General features: G+C 32.1%; 1 protein-coding gene across 4 annotated transcripts in view; it reads left to right on the top strand.

Annotated features, from left to right (window-relative positions):
- Window positions 1-150: 150 nt before the first annotated feature.
- The window catches only part of LOC117110851 (receptor-type tyrosine-protein phosphatase kappa-like), a 37,614-nt gene continuing 13,274 nt past the window's right edge, over window positions 151-24,490 (top strand). Inside the window, exons 1-21 of one of the 4 annotated variants that reach the window (XM_033253684.1) lie at window positions 151-473; window positions 806-992; window positions 1,202-1,462; window positions 4,316-4,521; window positions 10,084-10,165; window positions 10,631-10,706; window positions 11,279-11,346; window positions 11,810-12,045; window positions 12,642-12,729; window positions 13,339-13,415; window positions 15,033-15,069; window positions 15,180-15,277; window positions 15,421-15,543; window positions 17,142-17,305; window positions 19,731-19,866; window positions 20,580-20,723; window positions 22,430-22,529; window positions 22,687-22,760; window positions 23,042-23,299; window positions 23,686-23,837; window positions 24,017-24,152. In XM_033253684.1, the coding sequence (XP_033109575.1) occupies window positions 411-473; window positions 806-992; window positions 1,202-1,462; window positions 4,316-4,521; window positions 10,084-10,165; window positions 10,631-10,706; window positions 11,279-11,346; window positions 11,810-12,045; window positions 12,642-12,729; window positions 13,339-13,415; window positions 15,033-15,069; window positions 15,180-15,277; window positions 15,421-15,543; window positions 17,142-17,305; window positions 19,731-19,866; window positions 20,580-20,723; window positions 22,430-22,529; window positions 22,687-22,760; window positions 23,042-23,299; window positions 23,686-23,837; window positions 24,017-24,152 (2,766 nt within the window). In that variant the 5' untranslated portion in view covers window positions 151-410. Of the gene's footprint in view, window positions 474-805; window positions 1,035-1,201; window positions 1,463-3,860; window positions 4,134-4,315; window positions 4,522-10,083; window positions 10,166-10,630; window positions 10,707-11,278; window positions 11,347-11,809; window positions 12,046-12,641; window positions 12,730-13,338; window positions 13,416-15,032; window positions 15,070-15,179; window positions 15,278-15,420; window positions 15,544-17,141; window positions 17,306-19,730; window positions 19,867-20,579; window positions 20,724-22,429; window positions 22,530-22,686; window positions 22,761-23,041; window positions 23,300-23,685; window positions 23,838-24,016; window positions 24,153-24,490 lie in introns of those variants that run through there. The other 3 variants (XM_033253683.1, XM_033253685.1, XM_033253686.1) reach the window with 3 other exon arrangements.

The raw sequence follows: 24,490 nt of genomic DNA on the forward strand, positions 1-24,490 counted from the left end.
TTTAAGTTATATATATATATATATATATATATATATATATATATATATATATATCATCATTATCATCATCAAAGAAAGATACTTGAACCTGCGACCTCTCGATGTGAAGGCGAGCGTCATGGCTTATGGCTTCATGGTTAAATTATTTAAATAACCGTCGGGTACATTGTATTTCATATATAAATAACCGTCAGGTACATTGTATACGACTACCATGATTTATATTAATATTACTTGATATATGTTTTAGGTTACACTCCCAGTGCCATTATAGTGTTATAATCTGCAGTAAGGTCTATAAAACCAGAACGGTTCCTAATAATCTAAGTATAAAGTTGTTTTTAATAATAATTCATTTCTAATTTGGTAGACATTAGTATTTGTATAATAATCGCATTTCTTTAGAGCCCATGGGAAAACCAAAAATAGAGTTGAAAGCAGTTGAAAGAAATGAGATCATCTTACAATTGTTGGTAAGTAAGCTATTCCAATATGTTTATATTGCCAAGCTGTGGCTTTGTATAATAAGTTGCTCGACTTTTAATCCTTGTGTCATAGGTTCAATCCTTTAGAAGATCTGTCAGAATTAAAACAAATTCTTTCATTAAGACTAATATTGGTTTATATAATGTCAAAGATAAAGGATGCACCACTTTCGTCAATTTGGAATTCAGTATTAGTGTAACTACAATTTGGTACTTGTCTCATGACAATTTTTCAAGTCATGTACCATTGGATTTCCCACTGTCTTATGCGAAATACATATAATGACATTGGTTTAGACTAGAATCGATTCTATTTATAGCATTCTGAGCGAGTTCAGTGTGATGATATACTTCGGTATCAAGTGCGATACCAAAGCGAAGATGGAAATGAACGGGTCATTGTCAACACAACGGACAGTTCTCAAACAGAAGTCAAGATATCAGGGTTATCAGAATGTGTTGCTTACAACGTCGATTCTAGAGTTGTTAATAACGGAGAGATTATTGGTAATTGGGGAGAGCACATACGTGTACAAATAGCACCCTCCGGTAAAACAAACATTTAGTTTATCATTAGGCTTTATTATTATGTAAATTGTTAATATAATAATAATAATAATAATAATAATAATAATAATAATAATAATAATAATAATAATAATAATAATAATTATAATTATTATTATTATTTAGGAAACTGGTTTTTGTCTCAACAGCGCCCTCAATCATAAAAGATTCAGTTTTAAAGGAGACGTATTTATTGATGAAATGGAATGCTACCTGTATCAACCAAGATCAGGTGATGTACTATTATGAACTATCAGGTGGAATTCTTCATAAAGGAAATACAACAGAAACCGAAGTTCTTATAAATGACGGAATTGTACCATGTTCACGGTATACGTTTACAGTGTTTGCATCCCATTTGGGCGTGAACGGAACAACCGATAATGAAACTGTCTTTTCAGATGTGGACTGTAAGCTTTCCGTAAAGATTATCGTTATTGCTATATTTGTATATTATTTTTATCATTACTATTATTATTATTATTGTTATTATTATTATTATTATTATTATTATTATTATTATTATTATTATTATTATTATTATTGTTATCATTGTCATCATCCATCATCATCCATCATCATCATCTATCATCCATCATCATACATCATCATTCATCATCATGCATCATCATCCATCATTGTTCATCATCATCATCATTATCAACATTTATCATTATCCATCATCATCCATCATTCATCATCATCCATCATCCTCCATCCTCATCCATCATCACCACCATCTTCATCGTCACCACCACCATCATCATCATCATTAACATCATCATCATCATCCATCATTTATCAACATGCATCATCAACCATCATTTTCCATTATCATCCATCATTATTAATCATCATCCACCATTATACACCATCATCCATCATTATCCATCATCATCAACCATCATCTTCCATCACCCTCCATTATCATACATCATCCATCATCATCCAGCATCTTCTATTATCATCAATCATCATCCATCTTCATCCATCATCAACCATCATCCTCCATCATCTTCCCTTATCGTCCATCATCATTAATCTTCATCCATCATTATACATCATCATCCATCATCCATTATCATCCATCATCAACCATTATCCATCATCAACCATCATCAACCATTATCATCCATCATCATCCACCATCATCTCTTTTATCATCTCCATGATCATCATTATCATCTCCGCCAGGAGATATGTTTTCAGTCGTGTAAGTTGATGTGTGTGTAGGTGTGGGTGGGTGTCTGTGTGTGTTTAAATTATCTTAAAAACAGCTGTACAGATCTAAATGAAATTCACAGGGAGTGTTAGGTATGACCCAAGGAAAAGATGATTACATTTTTGTGATGGTCCGTAATTGGGGACCATTGAAACGTACCTATTGTCCTAAACCGTAGGCAGATACAACAGTTGTATGATGAATATTCAAATTGGTGCAATTATAGTAATTACATAAAAGTAATTTTCTCCTCAAAATTATTAATAATATTAAAGGTTAAAGTTTATTCATTTATATTGCAAAATACGAGAGGCATTATTAATTGTATATAAAATAATTAATTTCAATTAAATTAACAAATATATTTTTTAAACTGCTGGGACAAGTAATTTTCTCCTTAATAATGTAAATATTGAATAATCAATTTAATAATTGTATATGTAATGATGTAATTTTGATTAAATTAAATAGGCCCGAAATATAATTTTTCTGCTTTTTTTGAAACTAAATTTTTAAAGAAACATTTGAATACTGTATATTGGCTTAACTTTCGAATAACTGCCACTCATATATTTTTATACATTTTCTGTCTATCTTGTAACTCTGTTTTTTGCAAATGTCGCTCTTTTTTTCCCTTGCATGTCCTGTTATATAGACGAGTCTAAGGCTTCTATGTTATGTTCCTTTATTGATTTATTTTTTTTATGTGATCTTTTTGTTCGTTTTTGATTCTGTATTTTTTCTTTGTCGAATTTGAATAAAGTGAGAAATAAAAAATAAGCTTTCATATAAACTAATTCACTTTTTTTGGAAACCAATTTAAAATGTATTTATTGCATCTTTCTATTTAAACATGATACTAAAAACCAATAATAATTTTGTATTATTATTTTGACCATTCGAATTATTTTTCTATTTCGACAACAATACTTGGCATGTACTTTTTTGTCAAGTATAAATGTAAAATGTTCCAGTGTATGTAGTATCATGAAATAATAAGGTGGCAGGTGTACAACCAACCCCTAATATCGCATTAAGAGTTTACAAATACAATACAATAAAAGGTGTTGCTGTTGCTGTTTGCCCGAGTTGTAAGTAATCTTAAAAAAGTGTTTGGGCGAGTTATTGTGTGTTCGTTTGTTTGTTTTTCTTTTTTCTTTTAAAGAGGATTGTAGAGAAGGTAGTGAAGGTGGAGGTAGTTGAAAAATAGGAATATAGTTTGGGAGGTATATTTTATAGAAATGGATTTGCTATGAGGGGAGATATTTTCGCAATATCAGTTCGTTTAATGCTGTTACGCATTTTGCATGGACCTACAGGTATGCATAAATACGTAGGTTGGCCGTGTTGGTAATCAACTTAATTATTTTCAAATCAAATGCTTGTAACTCCAAAATAAAATGAGTTGATTCGATAATTGGGTCTCATTACAATTTGATAAAATAATATAGATATTTGTAGAACTGTTTAATCGATAATAACCCTGATAGAGAGCTAGAAACAGAGGGCGTTGTTCGCACAATGTCCAAAACAACGGATGCTAGCTCACATAGCCTGATAAATGTTAAACATCCATGGGCATCGATCGGTGGGCGACAGGGGGACACCTCCCCCACTTTTCAAATTAACGGGGACATCATATCAATATCCCCCACCCCACTTTTCACCAATCTTCTATAGTTAAAACCCCACTTTTCAAAGCGAGTGGAAAGATCAACAGCAAGAATGACTGTCATGGATTTTGTCTGTTCGCTTTTGCTCTGGCTGTCCAAAGTGCGGTGCATATTTCCGGACCAAAACCGAGTAAAACACTTTTAACCACTGATCGACGCCCTTGATAACACCGATGAAAGCTCGCAGTAAGTTTACATTAAAGTGTGCTTGGTTTATTATCGATTAAACAGTTCTAAAATCATTATAAGCAAACCAGATGAAACTATTCGAATAAATATGGATAAATTTAAAGAACAGTTGACTGTTTCCATATTTTACCACTACTGTAGCCATAAAGCGCAGGAATATTTATTATTCTCTTCCACAGATCCTGGTAAACCATACATTACTTCTTTAGCTTCAACGTCTTCGTCAATCACAATTACGTGGACAACTCCTGATGTTAATCCGTGCACAATTCTACAATACAAAGTGTTCGTTTACAGTAGTGTGACCAATTTCAACATGAATGTCACAGACACTTCACTGTCAATAACTGAAGATGTCAAGCTAAATACGAATTACTACGTCAGGGTTTGTAAATACCATTGTACATATATGTCAACATGTTTAGTAAATACTTTAGTACAGCATTTTTTACGAAATTAATTGATCAATCAGGGACATTGTTTACAAAAACAAGAGTTCTTTTCAGCATTTTATTTTATTTTTATTTATGACATTATTTTAGGAGAAAGTAAAATACAATAAAATGCCCTCCATGGATAACCAAAAGTAAAGCACTACCGAAGGTTCTGCAAGGCATCATAACATAAAATTTCAAATTTACATTGAGGTTAATTTTTTGATAAATAAAGTTCAAAGTCGTATAAAAAATAGAAAAAAATATATATTAGAAAATATATGTAACGAATTCATTACTAACTATTTGCCTCCCGGCCTTTTGCCACCCGGCCTTCTACCACCCGACTTTTGCCATTGAGCCCATTGCCACCCGGCTTTTGCCTCCTTAGGCCCGTTTTCACCCTGCCCGTTTTCACCCTGTCTTTTACCACCCGGCCTTTTGCCATCCTAGGCCCGTTGTCACACAGGCCCGTTGCCACCCTGCCTTTTGCTGGCGAGTTGATTGGCCGAGCGGTTAAGTCAGGGGCACCGTAACCTTCAGCTCTAATATCGGCACTGGTTCGAACGGCTCACTCGCCAATGGTTGGTGGTGGAACAAGTCTTCTCGGATAAGGACTTTAAACCGTAGGCCCAGTGTATGCGTTTGGCTCGTGTGCACTTTAAAGAACCCATGGAGTACATCATTCGAGAAGAGTAGGGGGTTACCCCCAGTGGCGTAGCTAGAGGTTTTGGCGCCCGGGGGCAAGAGTAGAAAATTGCGCCCCCCCCCCCCTACAATTATAATTATAATATTTTGATTAATTGATATTGGTTGTATAGACTTTAAGCATATGCGTACTCTACGTCCATCGGGACGTCCATATAATGCACTGTCTAAATAACATTATTTAAACCCGAATAACTATTATTATTCTAGCTCTCGTATGTTATTTCTTACCAGAGATGGGGCCAGGATTTGCCCGAGGGGGTCAAATGTTCGGGGGGGGGATGCCCCGACGATGGGGAAGATTTCCTTGAAGAGAGCAAAGTGGGCATGATCGAGCGTCGCTTAAAATCTTATGGTTTTTCTCCCCGACGAAGGAGGAGGGGGTGGAGGGGGTGCGCAGCTATCCCCGAAGGGGCCCTGGTGCCATCCCTGTTTCTTACTATTGAAACTGCATTACAATGTTCGGAACATTGTATACAACTTTACCATTATCCTAATTTGTAATTCTGTTGTATTTATCGCATAAATCTCAGTATTCTTATTCTCTAAATTTATCTTTAATAGAGTCTTGTAAGTTGCTGAAATTTTAACATTGTTTAAACTTGCAACTGAATTTTGTGTGCTTTTGTATCAGCAAATAAGTTAATAACATGATGAAAGTTAGCAATGTTGTCTGCTTCATCACGCTCAATACTAAGTAGTGCCAAAGCAGATATTCTCGCTTTAGTCATGTAGTCATTACAGAATAGGATAAAAAAAAAACAAGAGAAAACGGTCGAAATGGACTGAAAAGAAATTCGGACTACATTCGGATTCTTATTAAAATATTCATGCCTGACGAAATACATCAATTTCGTCGTGTTTTTCTAAAAAGTGCTTATTTTTTTTTAACTCATTCTCCCATTTCAGCGCCCCCTCAAACGTGCCCCCCGTTTGACTCCTCCTAGCTACGCCACAGGTTACCCCGGTGTACTGGTCCATTAGGTCCCCTGTTGTTAAATGGATATGCCACATAGGACAGTGATTAAGTTCACTTATTGGCATATCCTTTGGCGCTCGTGCCTAAAGAAATACATTGCCACCTAGGCCTTGCCATTCGGCTTTTTGCCACCTTTGGGTTAAAGACAAATATTTACATTAGGCCTATGCTGAGTTGGCATTTTTAAAACACAGATTTGTTATTATGGATTTGGAGAGAGAGCAGCTTAGCTCAGTCGGCTAATCTGATGGTAGCCACTGTGTGTGCGCTGAACCGTGGAGATCTCTAGGTTCCCGGTTCAATACCCATCGCTGCCTCTCCTTGTGTTTCAGCTAGAGGGCTGAAATACAAGTTACATAGCGCACCGTCTTTCGGATGAGACATTTAAGCCGTTGGTCCCGTGTGTATTTATGGCCCATGTGCACGTTAAAGAACACAGTACACTCTTCGGAAAAGAGTAGGGGATTGTCTCCCGGTGTACTGTCCAATCACCACCAGAAGGACCCCACTGGAAATAAGTCTTCTTCTAGACTTTCGTGGGCTATCCTTGGTGTTTACACCGAATAAATCCAATCCAATCCAATGGATGCACATATTTTTTATAATTTTGTATTTATGAAGTTAGTCGTAACTGATACTGGAGTAGAAATTGTGTTAATAATGAAATTTCGCTTCCAGTTTTATTACTTTTTATTTATTTAATTTGTATAAAGAGGGCAATACTGTGTCCACTTTTAGTATATTTTCACGATTAGAAAACAACACATTTATGATAGTTTTAATAGTTTATATACACGCGTACCGTTTTTATGTGTGTATAATAATGATGGTTGTTTCATTTCCATTTTATTTGTATTTATTCACTTCATTTAGCGAGAAAAAACAAAACATTACAAAAGCACATAAACAGTCAAAAAGTACAAAGTAACAATATAAACTGAATGAACTGAGGATTAAACCCAAGAAAGTTTAGAAAGCCAAGAAAGTTTACAAGTAAACTTATTTCCATTGGACACATGTTTATGTGATCTACTAAGATCGTTTGATAAAATAACACCCAGATAATTTACGGAGTCAGTAACATCAAGTTTACAACCATTTGGGAACCAAGAGGGTTCAATCATAAATGTATTATTACCGAAGACAGTACATGTAGTTTTACTCGGATTGAATCGTAATCCATGAGATGAGATATACGTACTCGTTAGCAAAATCAATTAAAATTTGGAGCCCAGTGGTCTTTAGGCTAGCAAGCAAATTACCATCGGCATAACAAAATGCGTTGAAGGCAGAGTGGGCAATAACTATACCGCAGTTTAGAGAATTAAATCTTTGAATAAGATCTTTATAAAATAGATTAAATAATGGAGAGAAATGACAAACCCTCTTGTCTTGTGCCTTTACGGATAGCTATTTTTATACTTATGAAACCACCCCACTTCACCTTCACTGTCAAATTTGTGTTCCAAGATAGTAAGCATCTTCACCATGGACCATCAATGTTGTCACCTAATTTTTCAAAAATGACATCATGTGGGATTGCATCAAACGCGCCCTCGGCATCTAGAGAGCACGAAAATGCATTGGAACCTTTATTGATGCAGTAGCCGAAGACGACAGTGGTGGCAGCCATGGCTGGTCCTCTACCATAAAATAAATCAGTTTAAGTTAATACGACATTTAAATCAAACAACAATTTTAAAAATTACTTACAATTATAGGCAATTTATATAAAATCATTGTGTAAATTCATTAAATTTACAATTATCAAAAACACTTTATTATTATTTAATTCAATAATTATATCTATTAGGTACTATACACAAATATAGATATTATTTAAACAATATTAGTATTGCAGTTCTTATATTTACAATGTTAAAATACTTTGTTATTTAATTTTGTATAAGCAAAATACAATATTCAAACATTCTATTTACAATAATTTAATATTATCAAATATAAATAAGATAGCAATAATTATTATAATTACACAATTCCAGAATAAAAATATATTACTATAAAGGCGTATTTCATAAAACAAATTTGACAAGATAAGGGCCCATTAAATAGCTAGGGGGAGTATTACAAAGCATTTCCAAATAAATAAGATTTAACATGGGATTTAAATTTATTTAAGGCATTACAATGTTTGATTCAAGAGGGAAGTGAGTTCCAATCTTTAATGCAATTATAATAAAATGTATTATTGGACTTGCCATAAAGAACTCTGAAATTTGTAGAACTTGTCTAATTTGATGTTCATGAGAATCACAGATACGTATAAAATTCTTGTAATGAGGACATGTTTTGTTAAAAATTCTGTAAAAATGGTTTGAGACGTAGATACCTAACGCGATTTTCAATATTAAGCATACCGAGATTAGTGGGTTCGGCATGCCCAACATGATTTCTGGGTTCCAACTTTGCAATAAATCTAATTAATTTGTCTTGAGTGGTTTGTAATATATATTTTTTCATATAAAGTAATTCTGTTTAAGTTGAACAGAGAAGGCGTCTCATTGATAGTTGTTGATTATGCTCTTAATATAGTATAAACAATGGAAAAAACAATTAATAAGTCAGTGTCAACATAAATGAGCGACTATCGCTTTTCCTGAGTCTACCAGAACAGCAACTATCATAGTTAAATAGGTAGATATTTTTTTAGATCAACAATCAATCGGATAACTTTTACAACTTCCTTGCCGTTTGACTTTTCCTTGAGATTCACAGAAATTCTTTCATCAACATTTGCTACGCCTTGGAGGTCGTAGACTTTCTTTAACTTGTCTCACCAACTTGCCGTTAAATATTCCTGAATCGTAATTCTTGATCCTAAATTGATCCCTGCACTGATATGAAATAAATTTTATAATGATGGGTCTTGGCCTCTTTTTGTTTTTGTCCTTCTTTCCGATGTGATGACTTCTATCTACTGATAACGGTGTTTATGATTAGCTTTTCCCTTGCTATTTGTCAATAACACCTTCAGCCGATTCACCTTCTGTCTTTACAATTCCAAATACTCTTACACAATGTCTTCTAGAGTATTGTTCTAGATCGTTTCTCATTTGGTTTTGAACATTCAGCTGAGCTGGTGCTTTAATTCAAAAATCGACTCATCTTGCTTTTTAATAATCCGCTCCAACTCATTGTGTTGGATGTCACTCCGATGTGTGTTGTACATCAAACATTCTACCGTTCAGAAGTTCAATTTCATGCTGAATGGGCTGAAGTTTTCAGCAATGGCATCACTAACAGCTTCATTAAACAGACAATTAACTTCTTAATGTTTAAACGCATCTATTAAACTAGTTCTAATAAGACTGGCTAGCTCCCCTTTTTCCAAGTCAGCTTTTGCGGCTTGTGTCATCTGCCTAGTTTGCCTAGTAGCGGATACACTTACTGAATTTTATCATAGTTTTTTTAAATGCATATGATTTATGTTGATTTATTGAATAAATTTTTGCTATTTTACAGCATTTGAATAGTTTGAAGATTTAAAAAAAAAATCAATATCATTACTGAATTTTATCATGGGGGGGGGGAGGGTTGGTAGGTGGAAGGCATTTTTTGATTTATTAATTCAATTCTTCCAATTTTACAGCATCTAAATTCTTTAAGATTTAAAAAAAAATCATTATTATTATTGTTGAATTTTATCATTCTTGGCCATTTTTACCTGTCTGTCATTTTTACCGGGCCATTTTTACCGTGGCCATTTTACTAATACTACTACTACTTTTATTATTTCTCTCGTTGTTTTTATTTTTCTATTTGAGCTGTTCCTATTGATCCTGTTGCTATTGTGTTATTATTTTAGGTAGCAGCCATGACGCAAAAGGGCTACGGTGATTTCTCAGATATTGAAAGTGTATCTACGAATAACGATAATCCTAACGTCGGTACGAAATTAACATTACATTACATGTATAATAAAAGTAGACAAAATTATTATATTTTTTCCGTCTTAATGGTTGAATCCCTAAACCCTGGGATCATTTTACGAAACGCATAATTTGCCTTTTACATAGCCTACATTATACTGTAATTGTGCCCTGTTTATCATTCATGTGAGACCATTTCGATTGTTTGTTGGTTTCAATAAAATATATGTTTTGTTAATAGGTCTATAGGGGGAAAAACACTAGCAGCAATGGATATTTTTGCTAAGCCCAGTCAGGCTAAGCCTAGTCCGTCTTGGAGCAAGTATTTCAATTTTGGCCCTTTTATAATTGATAGATTGACACTACTAAAAAGATCAATTAAATATTAAAAGATTAAATCGACTAGAGAAGATTCCCCCCCCCCCACCAAAAAAGCATTATATAATTGTTGGTTCTATGTCTTTGTATTTCTATTATTCTCAGGTGCTGTTATAGGTGGTTTGGCGGGAGGTTTATCTGTGGTAATATTTGGAATTGTTGTATTTATTTATGTTCAACGGTAACTATTTTCGGTACATCTTCATATGCAATGTATAAGTAGTGTAAAAATTGTACGACTTTTTTTCAGACTGCTTAATTTATTTCATCACATTTAATATTTTTATATAAAAATTTAAAAGTCTTCAATACATTAATATTAAAGACGCTAATAAATAATGTAACTTTCACTGAACAAGCAACGTTTATTGTTAATTTATCTTTGTCCGTTTGAATTCGTTTCATTATTTAACTCTTACATATAATCTGATTTTACTTCAGTATTATTCAAACTGTGTAATTGTGTAATAGATACGCTCGATTTTTTGGCATGCTAAGCATATATTTCTTCAGTATAAGAGATTGCTTGTGTGCAATACTTATTGGCAACTGATGAAGGTAGTTGCACACTACCGAAATAACTATTGTGCTGTTATTTATCATAATTTATCATCATCGTCATCATCATCGTCATTATTATTATTATTATTTTATTATTATATTATTGTAATTATTCAGTTAAAATGTTTAATCTATCTCTCGACCTTTTTCATTTCACGAGTGTGCAAATAACAGGTGTTTACTTTGTTTTAGACGCAGCAATTCAAACAAAGATGTTGTTAGAACACCTTATATTCAACAAGAGATAGTTCACGACATAGGTTTGACTTTTAAATTATTGTTATTATAGTCAACAATATTATCATCGTTTTCTTCATGATTAAAATAATTATACTTAGCCTACTCAAATGCTTTTATGCCTATCATCATTGTCACCATCATCATCCTATCATTACCGTCATCATAGTCATGATAATCATCATCATTATCAGTCATTAATCATCATTATAATAATTATTAACCGTCATTATAACTCATTATTATCATCAACTATCATTATTGTTATTGATACTATTTTAATCACTCATCATTATCAATGAACACCACTATCGTCTATCAACATCAATTTATGATTATCTTCATAATTATCTATATGGTCTTCATCATTATCATCGTCTGTATTCATTTTCTGTAGTGTTTCATTCTTACTGTTGTAAATAAATTCGAGTTAATTCAATTCAATTACCTAACCGCCTTAGAACGGTATTTATTTACTTTTAATAGAAAATGAGATAATGCCTATTGTGGAGGGTCATGCTAATTCAGTTGAAGCAAAATGCTTAGATGATGATGTTGATTTTGATCCTCCGATTGAAAATGTGTACGCCAACGCTGAACCAATTTATGGAAATACAAACTTGGAAAATCAAGAATACAAGCCAATTGAGTTAGAAAAGCTGCATGATTACATCCTAAAACGAAACATGAGCTTAGAAAACGGATTTGAGAAGGAATTTGAGGTATTTTTTACCATATTTATAGAGGGTGACCCTTCCAGCATATTCTAGAAGGTCGGCTGATATTCAGGGCCCTCTTTAAATAAATGAAGTAATGTGATGCTTTTTATCTGCGAAGTCTCTTTATGAGACTTAGGGAGTGGAGTTGTTTTTGGTCCTGAGAAAAAGTCCTGTCACAGGAATTGAACCTAAGACCCTGGGATTAAAAGGCAAGCATCTTAACCACTAATTATTCAACTAGTTTATTTAGTGAATGTTGTGTGTATGTTTGCTAGACAAAAGGATTTCAACTTTATAATTACAGTAACTGAGTTTGTTTTCTGCATAACTCTCGACCTTGTGTGCCTACCTAAAAGTTTATAAGTAAAATAGTTAAAATAATATTTTGATTTGTCTCCATCTTCTGTCAATCAACATTTGTATACGCAACTGGATAGTTTGTTATGCATTGCTATACACCTAATCCAACTGATAACATTTACATTTCTTGGTACATAATAAGTGAAAAACACACCAAAAAAAATGCATTAATTTTGTTATATTGTCTTTTGATAATATTTCTGCAAGTAAAAATTACGTGTTAATTTTCCTCTTAACAGGACCTTGGCAACAAGCCTTTGTACCCTTGGACAGCTGCGAAAAACTCTAAGAATAAGACAAAAAACAGATACGCAAATGTTATTCCATGTGAGTATCAATACAAGCACAAGAATAGCGATATCGTCCTCAGGTTCCCCATTATTATACGCCTTTAAAACAACATTGCTGTCTTTTTTTTTTCTGATATTAATTGGGGCATTGGGTTCCAGATCCGTCACACAATCTCCAATCTGTGTTATATTTTGTCTGATTAACATTTGTGATGATTTATTGTATTATTGGTTGTATTTCCCAAAGTTTTGATTTTGGTCAACATTAATTATTTGCCCCGTTTTATTGATTGTATTGACCAAGGGTTTGGTTTACGTCATCATAATTATTTGCCTCGTATTTATTGATAGTATTGACCAAAATGTTTGGTTTACGTCATCATAATTATTTGTCTCGCATTTATTGATTGTATTGACCAAAGTTTTGACTTTGGTCAACATAATTATTTACCTCCAAGAAAAAGTTAAAAATGCTAAATCAATAATTATTATTGTTTAGTATTTTTAACTTTTTCTTGTCCTGACTCCATATTCAGATTTCTATATTGTACTATTTGTTGTTTCCCATTGATTGCAAACATGCCAGTGCTTTAATGCATAATCTAGCTTGACAAATATGATGCAATTGTAATTTCTATTTTGTTAGATGATAACTCTCGTGTAGTGCTTGGTCTCTGGAATAACATTCCTGAGTCAGACTATATAAATGCCTCGTATATAGATGTAAGTACTGATTTTTATTCTACTTTCTTAATTACATAAAGCAAAGTAAGTAACAATTGACAAAATATGGATGGATATGCAATTTGTGAATTAAAGTTAAATTAACAATAATAATTCCCACCCGAATCACTTATGAAATGTTTTTCACAAATTGGGGATCGGATTCAACACTAGTCAGTAAGCGAAGCTCGGTAGTCTAATGGTTATGGCGCCAGGTTAGTTTTCTGATTCCCACCCGAATTACTTGCGTAATTTTGTTCACAAGTATTTCAGGGGTCCCAAGTTGAAGAACTCCATTCGCAGGAGATTTTGACGGGAACCGTCTGCAAATACAATGCGCGTCGCGTTGCAGCCAATACGCAACTACTTATAATATCAAATACTTGACATTCAATGATCAGAAAACAGTTAAATTGCTAGCTCTTGCTTTCATTTTTATTTACACATTGTAAATTAATACCATAAAAATTACATAAATTCTGGAATCTACTACTCTGTCACAGAGTAGGCCTAGTCTAATAATATACATTATTCATTTATTTACACTTAGAGGCCTACATCAATATCATTAATTACATCAATTTACACTTTTTTTCTGGCATTAGTAAACTATAAACATTGATGGTAGGGATTGGAATAAACTTAATTGTGATTATTTACGATTGTTTTTTAACATCCTGAGTCATGTTTTTACCTAGTAGGCCTAGGCTTGAGCTGATCTTCAAAATTAAGTATTTAAATTTTGAAAAATTTACAGGAAGAATTTTTTTCATGCGGTAGAAAAACATAGGCTTACGGTAGCGCGGTAGATCGTCGCTAAAAGCGGTAGAATACTATTTGGGGACGTACTGAGTATTCATTACGACAACACGTCAGGTAGGGCAAAACATCACACCTAAAATTATTAACTTCCTGACATCTTCCTGAGGATTCATATTGATGTAGAATTTGTCATGCGATAGATCTTGCCACTTCATACAACAGTGATTAAGTTTGCTAGTTAACAATCTTCCGAACATGTATCTAAATATAATGAGTGAATAAATGGTTATTATTTTTTGACAATTATTACATGATAAATGAACTATACATAAAAACCATATGTTTCGACGTACCACACGTCATCATCAGGCAATGTCGTGTACGATCTGCCGGGTTACATACTACCGGTCAAATACTATAAGGTAAGTTATGTATATTAAAGCAGAATACCATGGCAAGTCGTATAAAGATTTAGAATAAAAGAGTAATATTGTAATGAGTTGTTTGTTTGTTTGTTATGAAGGATTTCACCCAAACAATGTAATGGGCTTTCTTTAATTTTAAGTTGGTAGTGAAACAATGTGAATTAGATGTGTCTTCGCATGTAACTGATTTTTAGAAGGTGTTGAAAATGTGTGTCTCGGATCAAGTGCTGCTTTGCTCGTGTTTTTAGGTCTCCATTGGTATCACATACCCTGTTGCACCCTGCACAAGTAAACTTATAGACAACATGGGAGATTAGTTGGGACACAGTCTTTTACTTTGAAAAAGAATAGATAATGAAATTTAAAGGAAGTTTTTACATTGATATTAGAGTAATTATTTTTGACCATGGATTTGATTTCTTGTTTTCAGGGATATACGGCACCACATGAGTTTATTGCATGTCAAGGTAAATAATGTTGAATGATGGTACCCTTCATACCATCATACGGTACATTTTAAATCAACAGCGCTGTGCGTTCGTTACGTATTTTAATTATTCCGCGTTTATAATTTCAGGTCCAACTGTTGCATCAGTCAATGATATGTGGAGAATGATTTGGCAGAAAAATTCTACGATTATTGTGGTAGTTACCAATGTCGTTGAAGGAACCAAGGTATGTGTCTTGTATACGTAGAGGGATGTGTTGATTACGGTAGTGTTTAGGAGAGTGAGGTTTTAATAGGCATATGTCGTTCTTTCGTAAATAACAAATTGAAAAACGATGTTTGACGACTATTTTATTATGACCATTTGCAGAGAAAATGTGAGCAATACTGGCCAGATCAAAACGATAGTAATGTATACGCAAATATTGCTGTAACGAACGGCGGCGAGACCAACTATAGGAACTATGTGGTTCGAAATCTACAACTTCAAAAGGTTTTTTCCTCTTAAATTATTAAATCATTATCCTTGTAATAAAAATCATTGAAAAACTAAATTTTTTAGACAATAGTGTATTGCATGGAGTTTGCTTGGTTGATCTAGCTAAATTCCTCCTCGTTCTAATCCCAAGGAAATGTGATTAAATTGTTTACTTCCAATAAAACAACTTATCACATCATATATTTTCCAGTATTAGCCTAGTGAAACTTCCCTTTTACAACATATTTATATTAATATTTATTTAAATAATTATACATCTCTCTTTAAACATACACATATACAATAAACATAATTATTTTTAGACAAAAGACCAAAATGAAACCCTTTGCTTATCGAGTTTTGGTCTTTAAATATAATTAAAATACTGAATTGATAGCCTAAAAAGCACTAAAAAAAATAAGAAAATAATTGATAATGGTAATAATAATGATCGTAATAATAATATTACCTAAAATAATAAGTAAACAAAATTAGTGTCATTAATTAAACATTAATACTGTCCAATACGAAGTTACTGAAGTAATGTTTTTTTGAAAATTAATATTTAGCTAATAAATATTGTTTGGTTTTATATGAAAATATTTTCTTTGATTTTTGTATATTGGTATATTATTTTGGTATATTATTGGTATGTTATTTAAATATTGGTATATTATTTCAATGTTTTAGGCCTTGATAAAATGTATTGGTCTGGGCAAGTTAAGTGCGAAGTTGAGGAATTATTAATTAAAAGGGTTGTTAAATTTAGTATAATTCTTGGGACGAGTTACACATTTATAATATATATCAATAGTATGTAGTAATCTATAATAGAACAAGTCAGATATAGGTTTAAGTACACATAATTGTACAACTTAAAAATATCTAAAATATTGAGTTGTTTAATCAAGGGAATAGAGTGAGCTCTAAAATCAGAGAACGTAACACATCGAATGTATATTTTTTAATAAGAAAAATATTGTTTAAATAAGTAATCCCCCAAACGTCGATCCCATTGGTTAATAAAGGCCAAATATAAGAATAAAAGAATTATGAATGAGCAATAAAATAGATTGTGGAATAAGTTATCTTAACTTATATAGAATACCTACTTTTTTTCCTCACATTTTTACACAGATTATTAATATGATTTTTCCATGACAAATGCTTATCTAATACACAAGTGAAACCTCGTAAACTCATGGGCAAAATCCCTATTTACAGACAAGGCACGATTCGGTTAACTGCTTTGCCTGTATTATGAAATAAAATGTAGTTAGTTTTGCTAGAATTAATTGTTAACATAGAATTACACCATTCTGATACTTCATTTAAATTTTCATTTGCTTCATTAAGATCAATTGTATTAGATCAAAATGAATTGGCAAATAAATGAAAATCGAAATAATCAATTGAATTAGGAAGGTCGTTAATATAAATTAGAAAAAGTATTGGACTAAGAACAGAACCTTGTGGTGCACTATGCCAAGAGAACAATAACTTTTGCAATATCCGAAAGTAATGTGTTAACTAAATTAATTAAAGATATTTTATATATACTGTACGTTTGAGATACAAATTACAGTATTGACACACGATTAATTACTTTAAAGGTTGGGACGGAAGAGGTACATAGTGTAGTTCAGTATCATTTCACTGATTGGCCAGATAAGAGTGTTCCCCGCCCTGTTCCACATTTGATTGACTTCATCTACGCGTTTAGGTCAGCACAGCGGAATTCTCCAAGCGACAGTGGACCAGTCATAGTACACTGCAGGTAACATAATAACAACCAAAAACAGCCATTTAATATTATTATTACTTCGCCATGCGAACCTTCAAACAATAGTAATACTTCGTCCAAAACCAGCGAACTGTCGCTAATTGTTAAACTGAGTACTTAGCATATGAATGTGGCAGTATTGTATACTCTAGTACAGAGAAGCTTTTACTCTTAACTTTGGCAATAAAAGATCGATTTCCGTAAATGAGCTATCATTTTAAAGCTTATAATGTGGAGATATGTGAATTTATTTAAAAAGCCATCTCTTGTTTTTGTCACTGATGATGCTTTTGGCATGGCAAGCCTCATATAATAAAGATATACATGGATGGATTACTTTTATGTGTACAGAGCAATACGCTACATTCCTACTACACATGGAGAGATACAAAAGTATGTCGCAGAGATACAGAAATAGATGCAGTTACAGATCAGAATATTTTTTAAAAGTCACCCAACAACCACTGCATGTGTTGGTTAAGTGTTATGTTATGTCAGAAAATAACATTTACACAACGTTGCAGCAACCTCATTGGTTCATAAATAAATTATTTTATTTCCACTTAAAACCTTTTAGCACCAAACTGTACATTATTGTAACATCAGCTTGATAGCTGAATAGTTGGTAGATTTTGTACCTTCAAGTTATATAAGAAAGAATAATACATACTCCAAGTATTGAAATACACGCCATCGTGTTTGGATTCAATATTTCGACAATAATTATGTCATCATCAGGTCCTGATGATGACATAATTAATGTCGAAATATTGAATCACAACACGATGGCGTGTATTTCAATACTTGGAGTATGTATTATACTTTCTTATCTGAGATTAATCAGCGGACCTTTCGATTTTAAGTTATATTGTAGACAATGGCCCTGTAAACACTGTCCATTTGTAACCTGCTCTAACAATACCCATTTATATAGATAACCTTCATTAATGAACTTTTACTTTTGTCTAAAAACAACAAAAATATTTTATCATAATGTGTACTGCTATTCGTGTGGATTGTCAATACAAGAATCTTTTGTGATATATTATTTTTCAATGATCATTGTACTTAGATAGTGACCTAGTAAAATTTAATTACCAATATTCTAAACAACCAAGGAATAGTGTCTCAAGTTGTAATGTATTCTGTTAGATCTCTGTCTCTTTACATACCATCTAATTCTGCCAAATTTAAATTTGTGCCATGTAATTGTAAATAATGAATCTCGTATCTGTCTGGTATTCCAGTTGCATTTACAAGTTGCATTTTAGCTAATTTTTTAATTTATAAAACTTGGCTAAAGACACATGACAATAAAATAAAACGTATTTAAACCTAATATACTAGTTTTTATGCTGAAGTTTAGAATAGGCTTAGGCCTACGGCAAAACATTTATCTAGTCAAAGCAATTTAAATTTAAATCTATTGTTATCTTATTTTTATTCTATTTATTTTCTTTTTTCATTTCATCCCCCAACAGCGAAAATTCCAATAACAGGGAGCATACAATGAATATTATATAGAATGACAGCTAAAAAATCGGTAAAATCTATAAAATCACATTTAAAAATAATATAAACAATACAAAAATATTCAGATTGAATCAATTTACAATAGTTACTATTATATACAAAGAACGCTATGTGGTAAAGGGATGCTATTTAAATTCAGACTAACTCTTACCCATTTAAAATATTATTGAAGATTATTTGCATATTGTTTTATTATTGTAAGCATGTTAATGTATCATTAACTGTATCCTATTTTGACCTTATAACAACAAAGCAAGGAATAACACAAATTGGTTAGTTTAGCTATTATTTGTAAAACAGGTGAACAATCTGTTATATGAGAGGTTTATTTTTACATCGTGCTTAAGTAACTTTAAATTTATTATAATCTAATGAGGTAAGGGATGTGAGATACTTGAAATATATTTTAATAAATTTATGTTACCTGAAAGGAAAATTTAATATAATATATTTATAATTTTATGTTACCTGACAAAAATGTTAAATCTACCTTTTATGTGATTTTGCATGTTTAAAAAAATCAAATATATATTCATAAATTCATGTTACCTGAAAGAAAAACTGAGAAAAAAGAATGTTAATTAATTTAAGTACATTGTTACTCAAAAAAACTAATTGAAATAATGACCATGGTCAACGAAAAAAAATAGTAAAATTTGCTTTTCCGACTTTCCTTTAATAAGCTCTTTCATAGTTCCAGTTATAAATATATGATAGAGTTTAAACAATCGTCACTTTATTATGGCACCTGCCATCTTGAAAATTTGAGAAGGTCTATATAGGCACAAGTTGTAAAAGCTATTTTGGGTGAGCCTCTGATACTCCATTGGTAATTTGTATAATTATGTACAATTTTATGATTACTTAACTTCATTACTCGTTTCAGTGCTGGAGCTGGTAGGACTGGTACAGTTATTGTAATCGCTTCAATGCTGGACATGGCAAAGCAAGAAGGGAAGGTGGATGTATTCAATTTTGTGCGAAGCATGAGAGAGAAACGTATCCAAATGGTGCAGACTGAGGTTGTATATCTTCTTTTTTTTTCGCCTAACGTGTTCCAGATATAGACTAGCTATTTTTATTGCTGTTTCTGAATGCTCATTTATTCCTTTTAGCTCGAGCCATCTTTATTTATTAATTCGCTCTCTTTTTCATTTTTGGCTACACCTTTAGTTTGGTATGTATAATAGCGATCAATTAATCAATCAACTTTCCAAGCCACTACATAATCTAATGTTCGGTGGCGCTATAAGAAAAGAAAGTTTACTCTAGTAAATGTAATAATATCTAGTATTGTAATGGGAACATTTCAAAGATATTTAATATGTACTTTTATATGAACCGAATTGTATGACTTTATCTTGAATTATGCATTGTGTTAATATTACAATACATGTATATTAATTTAATTTGTTATAAAATATATAGGCCTATTGATATTAGAATACTATGTCCTGATTATATGCCTACTATATACTCCAAAAATAAACCTAGTTATATTATTAGCAATTGTATTATTGCTGCATTATTATTATTATTATTATTATTATTATTATTATTATTATTATTATTATTATTATTATTATTATTATTATTATTATTATTATTATCGTTTATCATTATTGTTATTATTATTATTTAATTATTATTACTGTTATTATTTTTATTATTATTATTATTATTATCATCATCATCATTATTATTACATTACTGTGTTATACTAAAACATCAATAGGAGCAATACAAGTTCATCTATGCCGCTTTACTTGAAGAGTTGTTCTGTGGACAGACACAAATTCCAGTAACTGATTTAAACCAAGTAATCCTCGACCAGCAACAAGTGCATGGACCGCCCTCAACTATTGAGTACCAACTAAAGGTACTGCTACTTCTGTACTACGGTATCATGTACAATTTTTACTGAATGTGTACACTAATTCTACTGATGAATATTATACTTTAGGTATAATTTATTATGTGACTCACATCACTGCCAATTAAGAATGCCACTGCCATTTGTATGTGAAATTCAGGGGCTTTTCTTCTAATCTAGGTACTGTACATTCTAAACAGTTTTAAAGCCTAATAATATGGCTATGGCTATATTTTCTGCCTGCTAGCAGGCTGACAGCAGTTAATTTTCCCATTTTTTTCCCTATCATATGATTTGTACTGGCGCTTGGTGGCCAGTGGTAAATCCGATCCTCACGTAGCAGTAGGTACTTTGCAATGCTATTCCGATGGCGTATTTTTGTTAGGAGAAATAATATGAAATGATGTTTGCCCAACCTGACGTGTTATAAGTATTTAATACGCAGTACATTCGCAAATACTTGCGAAAAAAAAAATCGCAAGTGATTCGGGTGTTAATCGAACCCACGACCTCTAGGTAACTAGCCAGGTGACTTAACCACTACACCCCTGAGTTTGCGCTTGGTGGCCTGTGGATCCCCAAGTAGCAGCGGGTAGGCCTACTGCAGTGCTATTCCTATTTTTTTCAGGATAAATAATACGAAATGATGTTTGCCCTACCTGACATGTTATAAGTACTGAATGTTCAGTACACTGTTTCCAGTATACTTGCAAAATACATGCCAGTTATTCGGGTGGGAATCGAACCAAGGATCTTCAGATGGCGTATTTTCGTCAGGTCTAGTGGTTAAGACATCAGGCTAGACTAGCTAAGTTACCTTGAGGACGTGGGTTCGATTTCCACCCGAATCCCGAATTTTTTTTTCGCAAGCATTTCGGAACATACTCAGCCTTCAGTACTTATAACAGGTGGTGCAAACATCATTTCGTATTATTTCTCCTGACGAAAATACGACATAGAATACTATAAATATACAATAATATGGCTCGTGAAGCAGATAAAGTCAGCACATGCTCAGAAATGTTTAACTTGTAAAATTAATACTAACGCTTATTTAGAATAATAATTACAATTGATAACAAATTCAAGTAATCTATAATCCTAATGATAATCCTGGAGTCACCACACATAATACATCATGTACAGGTTCATCGTTATGTTATATTCAATTGATGAATATTTCTTTTGATGTATTATGTGAAAATCTGAATAAACTGAAACTGAATACAGAATTTGAATTAGGAGATTAATATAATACCGGTAATAATATACAAATAATGCTGGTCTAGTATGATAGATTTTTTTTAGTAATTTAGTAAAACAATCAAATATTTTGATAACTTATCGAACAAATAAAAATGTACATAAAACAGCTTATAGCAGTAAAAAATGAATTGCAAGCTGGGTTGTTAAAATATGTAGGTAAAAAATCCTCAATGAATAAAATATACAGACATTACAGATGTAACATACATTAAATCATTAAGCAACTACGCTTCTTAGATACAGTAAATAACAATATAAAGATTTGATTAAAAATGGGAAAAAAACCCAGGAATAAATACAACAATCAGTAATAAACAAATATATAGATTTAAAGATCATAGACAAATTGTGCACAAGTAATTCGGAATTGCACAAAGTGATGGCCTAATGATTGAAATATACAAACAAACTAAAATCAATGATTATTACAACGTTTTTATGTATAGACTTTAAACAGTATATACCCGTGTCCTACTGATGATCGTACATCGCATGCAAGATTGCCCGACAACATATTGAAGAATCGTTCCAAAGATGTCTTACCACGTAAGTTCTGCTATAGTCATTAATTGTTATCTATATCTAGAATTAACAAATGCACATTTATAACAGATTGTTATTACAATAGGTTATGCTGAATAGTTGTGGTTTAATGATTTATTGATTGGTTTGAATATTTTGTATCTTGATTCATTTTATAAAGTAAATAAAGCTCGCCCTTTCTTGATGACTCCATGTGTCAACGGAAATGATTACATCAACGCATCATTCTGTGACGTAAGTAAAACTTTCTAAGCTTAAGTCATTATTAAACTGCATAATTTGTGCAATTTGGTTCTTTAAATCATTATTATTACAATTATTATTAATATTTTATATCATCATCATTACTATTATTATTATTATTATCATCATCATCATCATCATCATTATCATTACCCATCATCAAATACCTTGTCATTTCATGTGAATCTCGAATAAAGAATAATGCCACATTCTACAATCTGCATTATTGATTATATTTTAAAGGAAGTATCCATTTTCTTTTAATGTTTCAGGGCTACAACAAGCGTAACGCGTTTATTGTTGCTCAGGCTCCAATGTCTGAGCCTGCCGACACAACTGTTGATTTTTGGCGTTTAGTGTTAGATTACAAGACAGACATAATCGTACAACTGAATAACAAAGATGAAACTTGCTCTGAATACCTTCCTCAACGGATGAATGAAGAGCTGAAGATTGATACATTTACCATTATAATCAAATCTTCTGAGCAGAACGACTTAATGGTCGAACGAAAACTCATGCTACAGAAGGTCGTGCGCCTACTTCATTTACATTAATATAACTATCTTCTTATTTTTAGTGGTTATGTATAAAAGTTTAAAATATATATTATGCTATATATTAATATATATATATATATATATATATATATATATATTATATATTATGCTAATATAATTTCCAATTGCAATACAACCCATTAGCAACGCATAATTAATATGTCACCTCCATATAATTTAGGCCTATTTAGATTATGTTCTGACACCTGGTACGATCGACTAATTGTTCATTTAATAATCTCCCCAGATTGCCATAACCAATGGCTCTATTCAGTACTTTTTGAAAATGAGTAGGCTTCCATAGTTCCATTGGCTTAATATATTCATAATATTTTGGGGATTTTTTTTCAATTCAGGACAATAAAACACAAGAGATTCTGCACTTCGAGTTTCGGCAGTGGTCTAAAGCAGAACCTGTTCCGAAGGTTGAATCGTTTATCAGGTTTATTGCAGCCGTTCAACGCGGTCACATTCCTCAAAGTAATCGGCCAATCATCATTCACTGCCTGTGCGTTTAAGAATTATTTATAATTCATTAATTTATTTGACCAAAATCGAAAGTTTGCAAACAAGATACATGAGTAAAATGCCTCATAATAATATTATAATACTAATAAAATTATTTAGTAATCATAAATTTAATTATTGTAACTATGCTAATATGTTTTGCTATTGATTGATATTCAGGGATGGCACGGTTCGATCAGGATTGTTTTGCTCTGTATATTCAATAATCGATAAAATCAAAGAAGAGAAAATTGTGGATGTATTCCAAATACTCAAAACCCTGCGATCAGTTTGCCCTGCAATGGTTAACACTAAGGTAGGTTCTATCTGAAACAATATTATTTAAATATGTCTAATGTTATTGTAAGAGTCAATAAATGATAATATATGAGAAACTGTAATTTCATTCATCCATTTATTCATTCTTTCATTCATTATTATTTTCATATTTGGTTTTGTATGGGTCGAACACCTCCTTGTGGGAGTGTTCCTCTGTTATCTTAGATAAAATTATGATAATAGATTTCTACGTAGCAATCCATTCAGGAAGAGACACATGCACAACATGTTTTACCAATGAAAATAAATAGCAGAAGATACAGCAGCTTCCCAATATAGTGGAACATCTGTTTGAAATGCTTTGTGGGTACATGG

This window comes from Anneissia japonica, unplaced genomic scaffold (assembly GCF_011630105.1).
Source record: "Anneissia japonica isolate Jap-2015-1 unplaced genomic scaffold, ASM1163010v1 scaffold3669_len183718_cov122, whole genome shotgun sequence".
NCBI lineage: Eukaryota > Metazoa > Echinodermata > Crinoidea > Comatulida > Comatulidae > Anneissia > Anneissia japonica.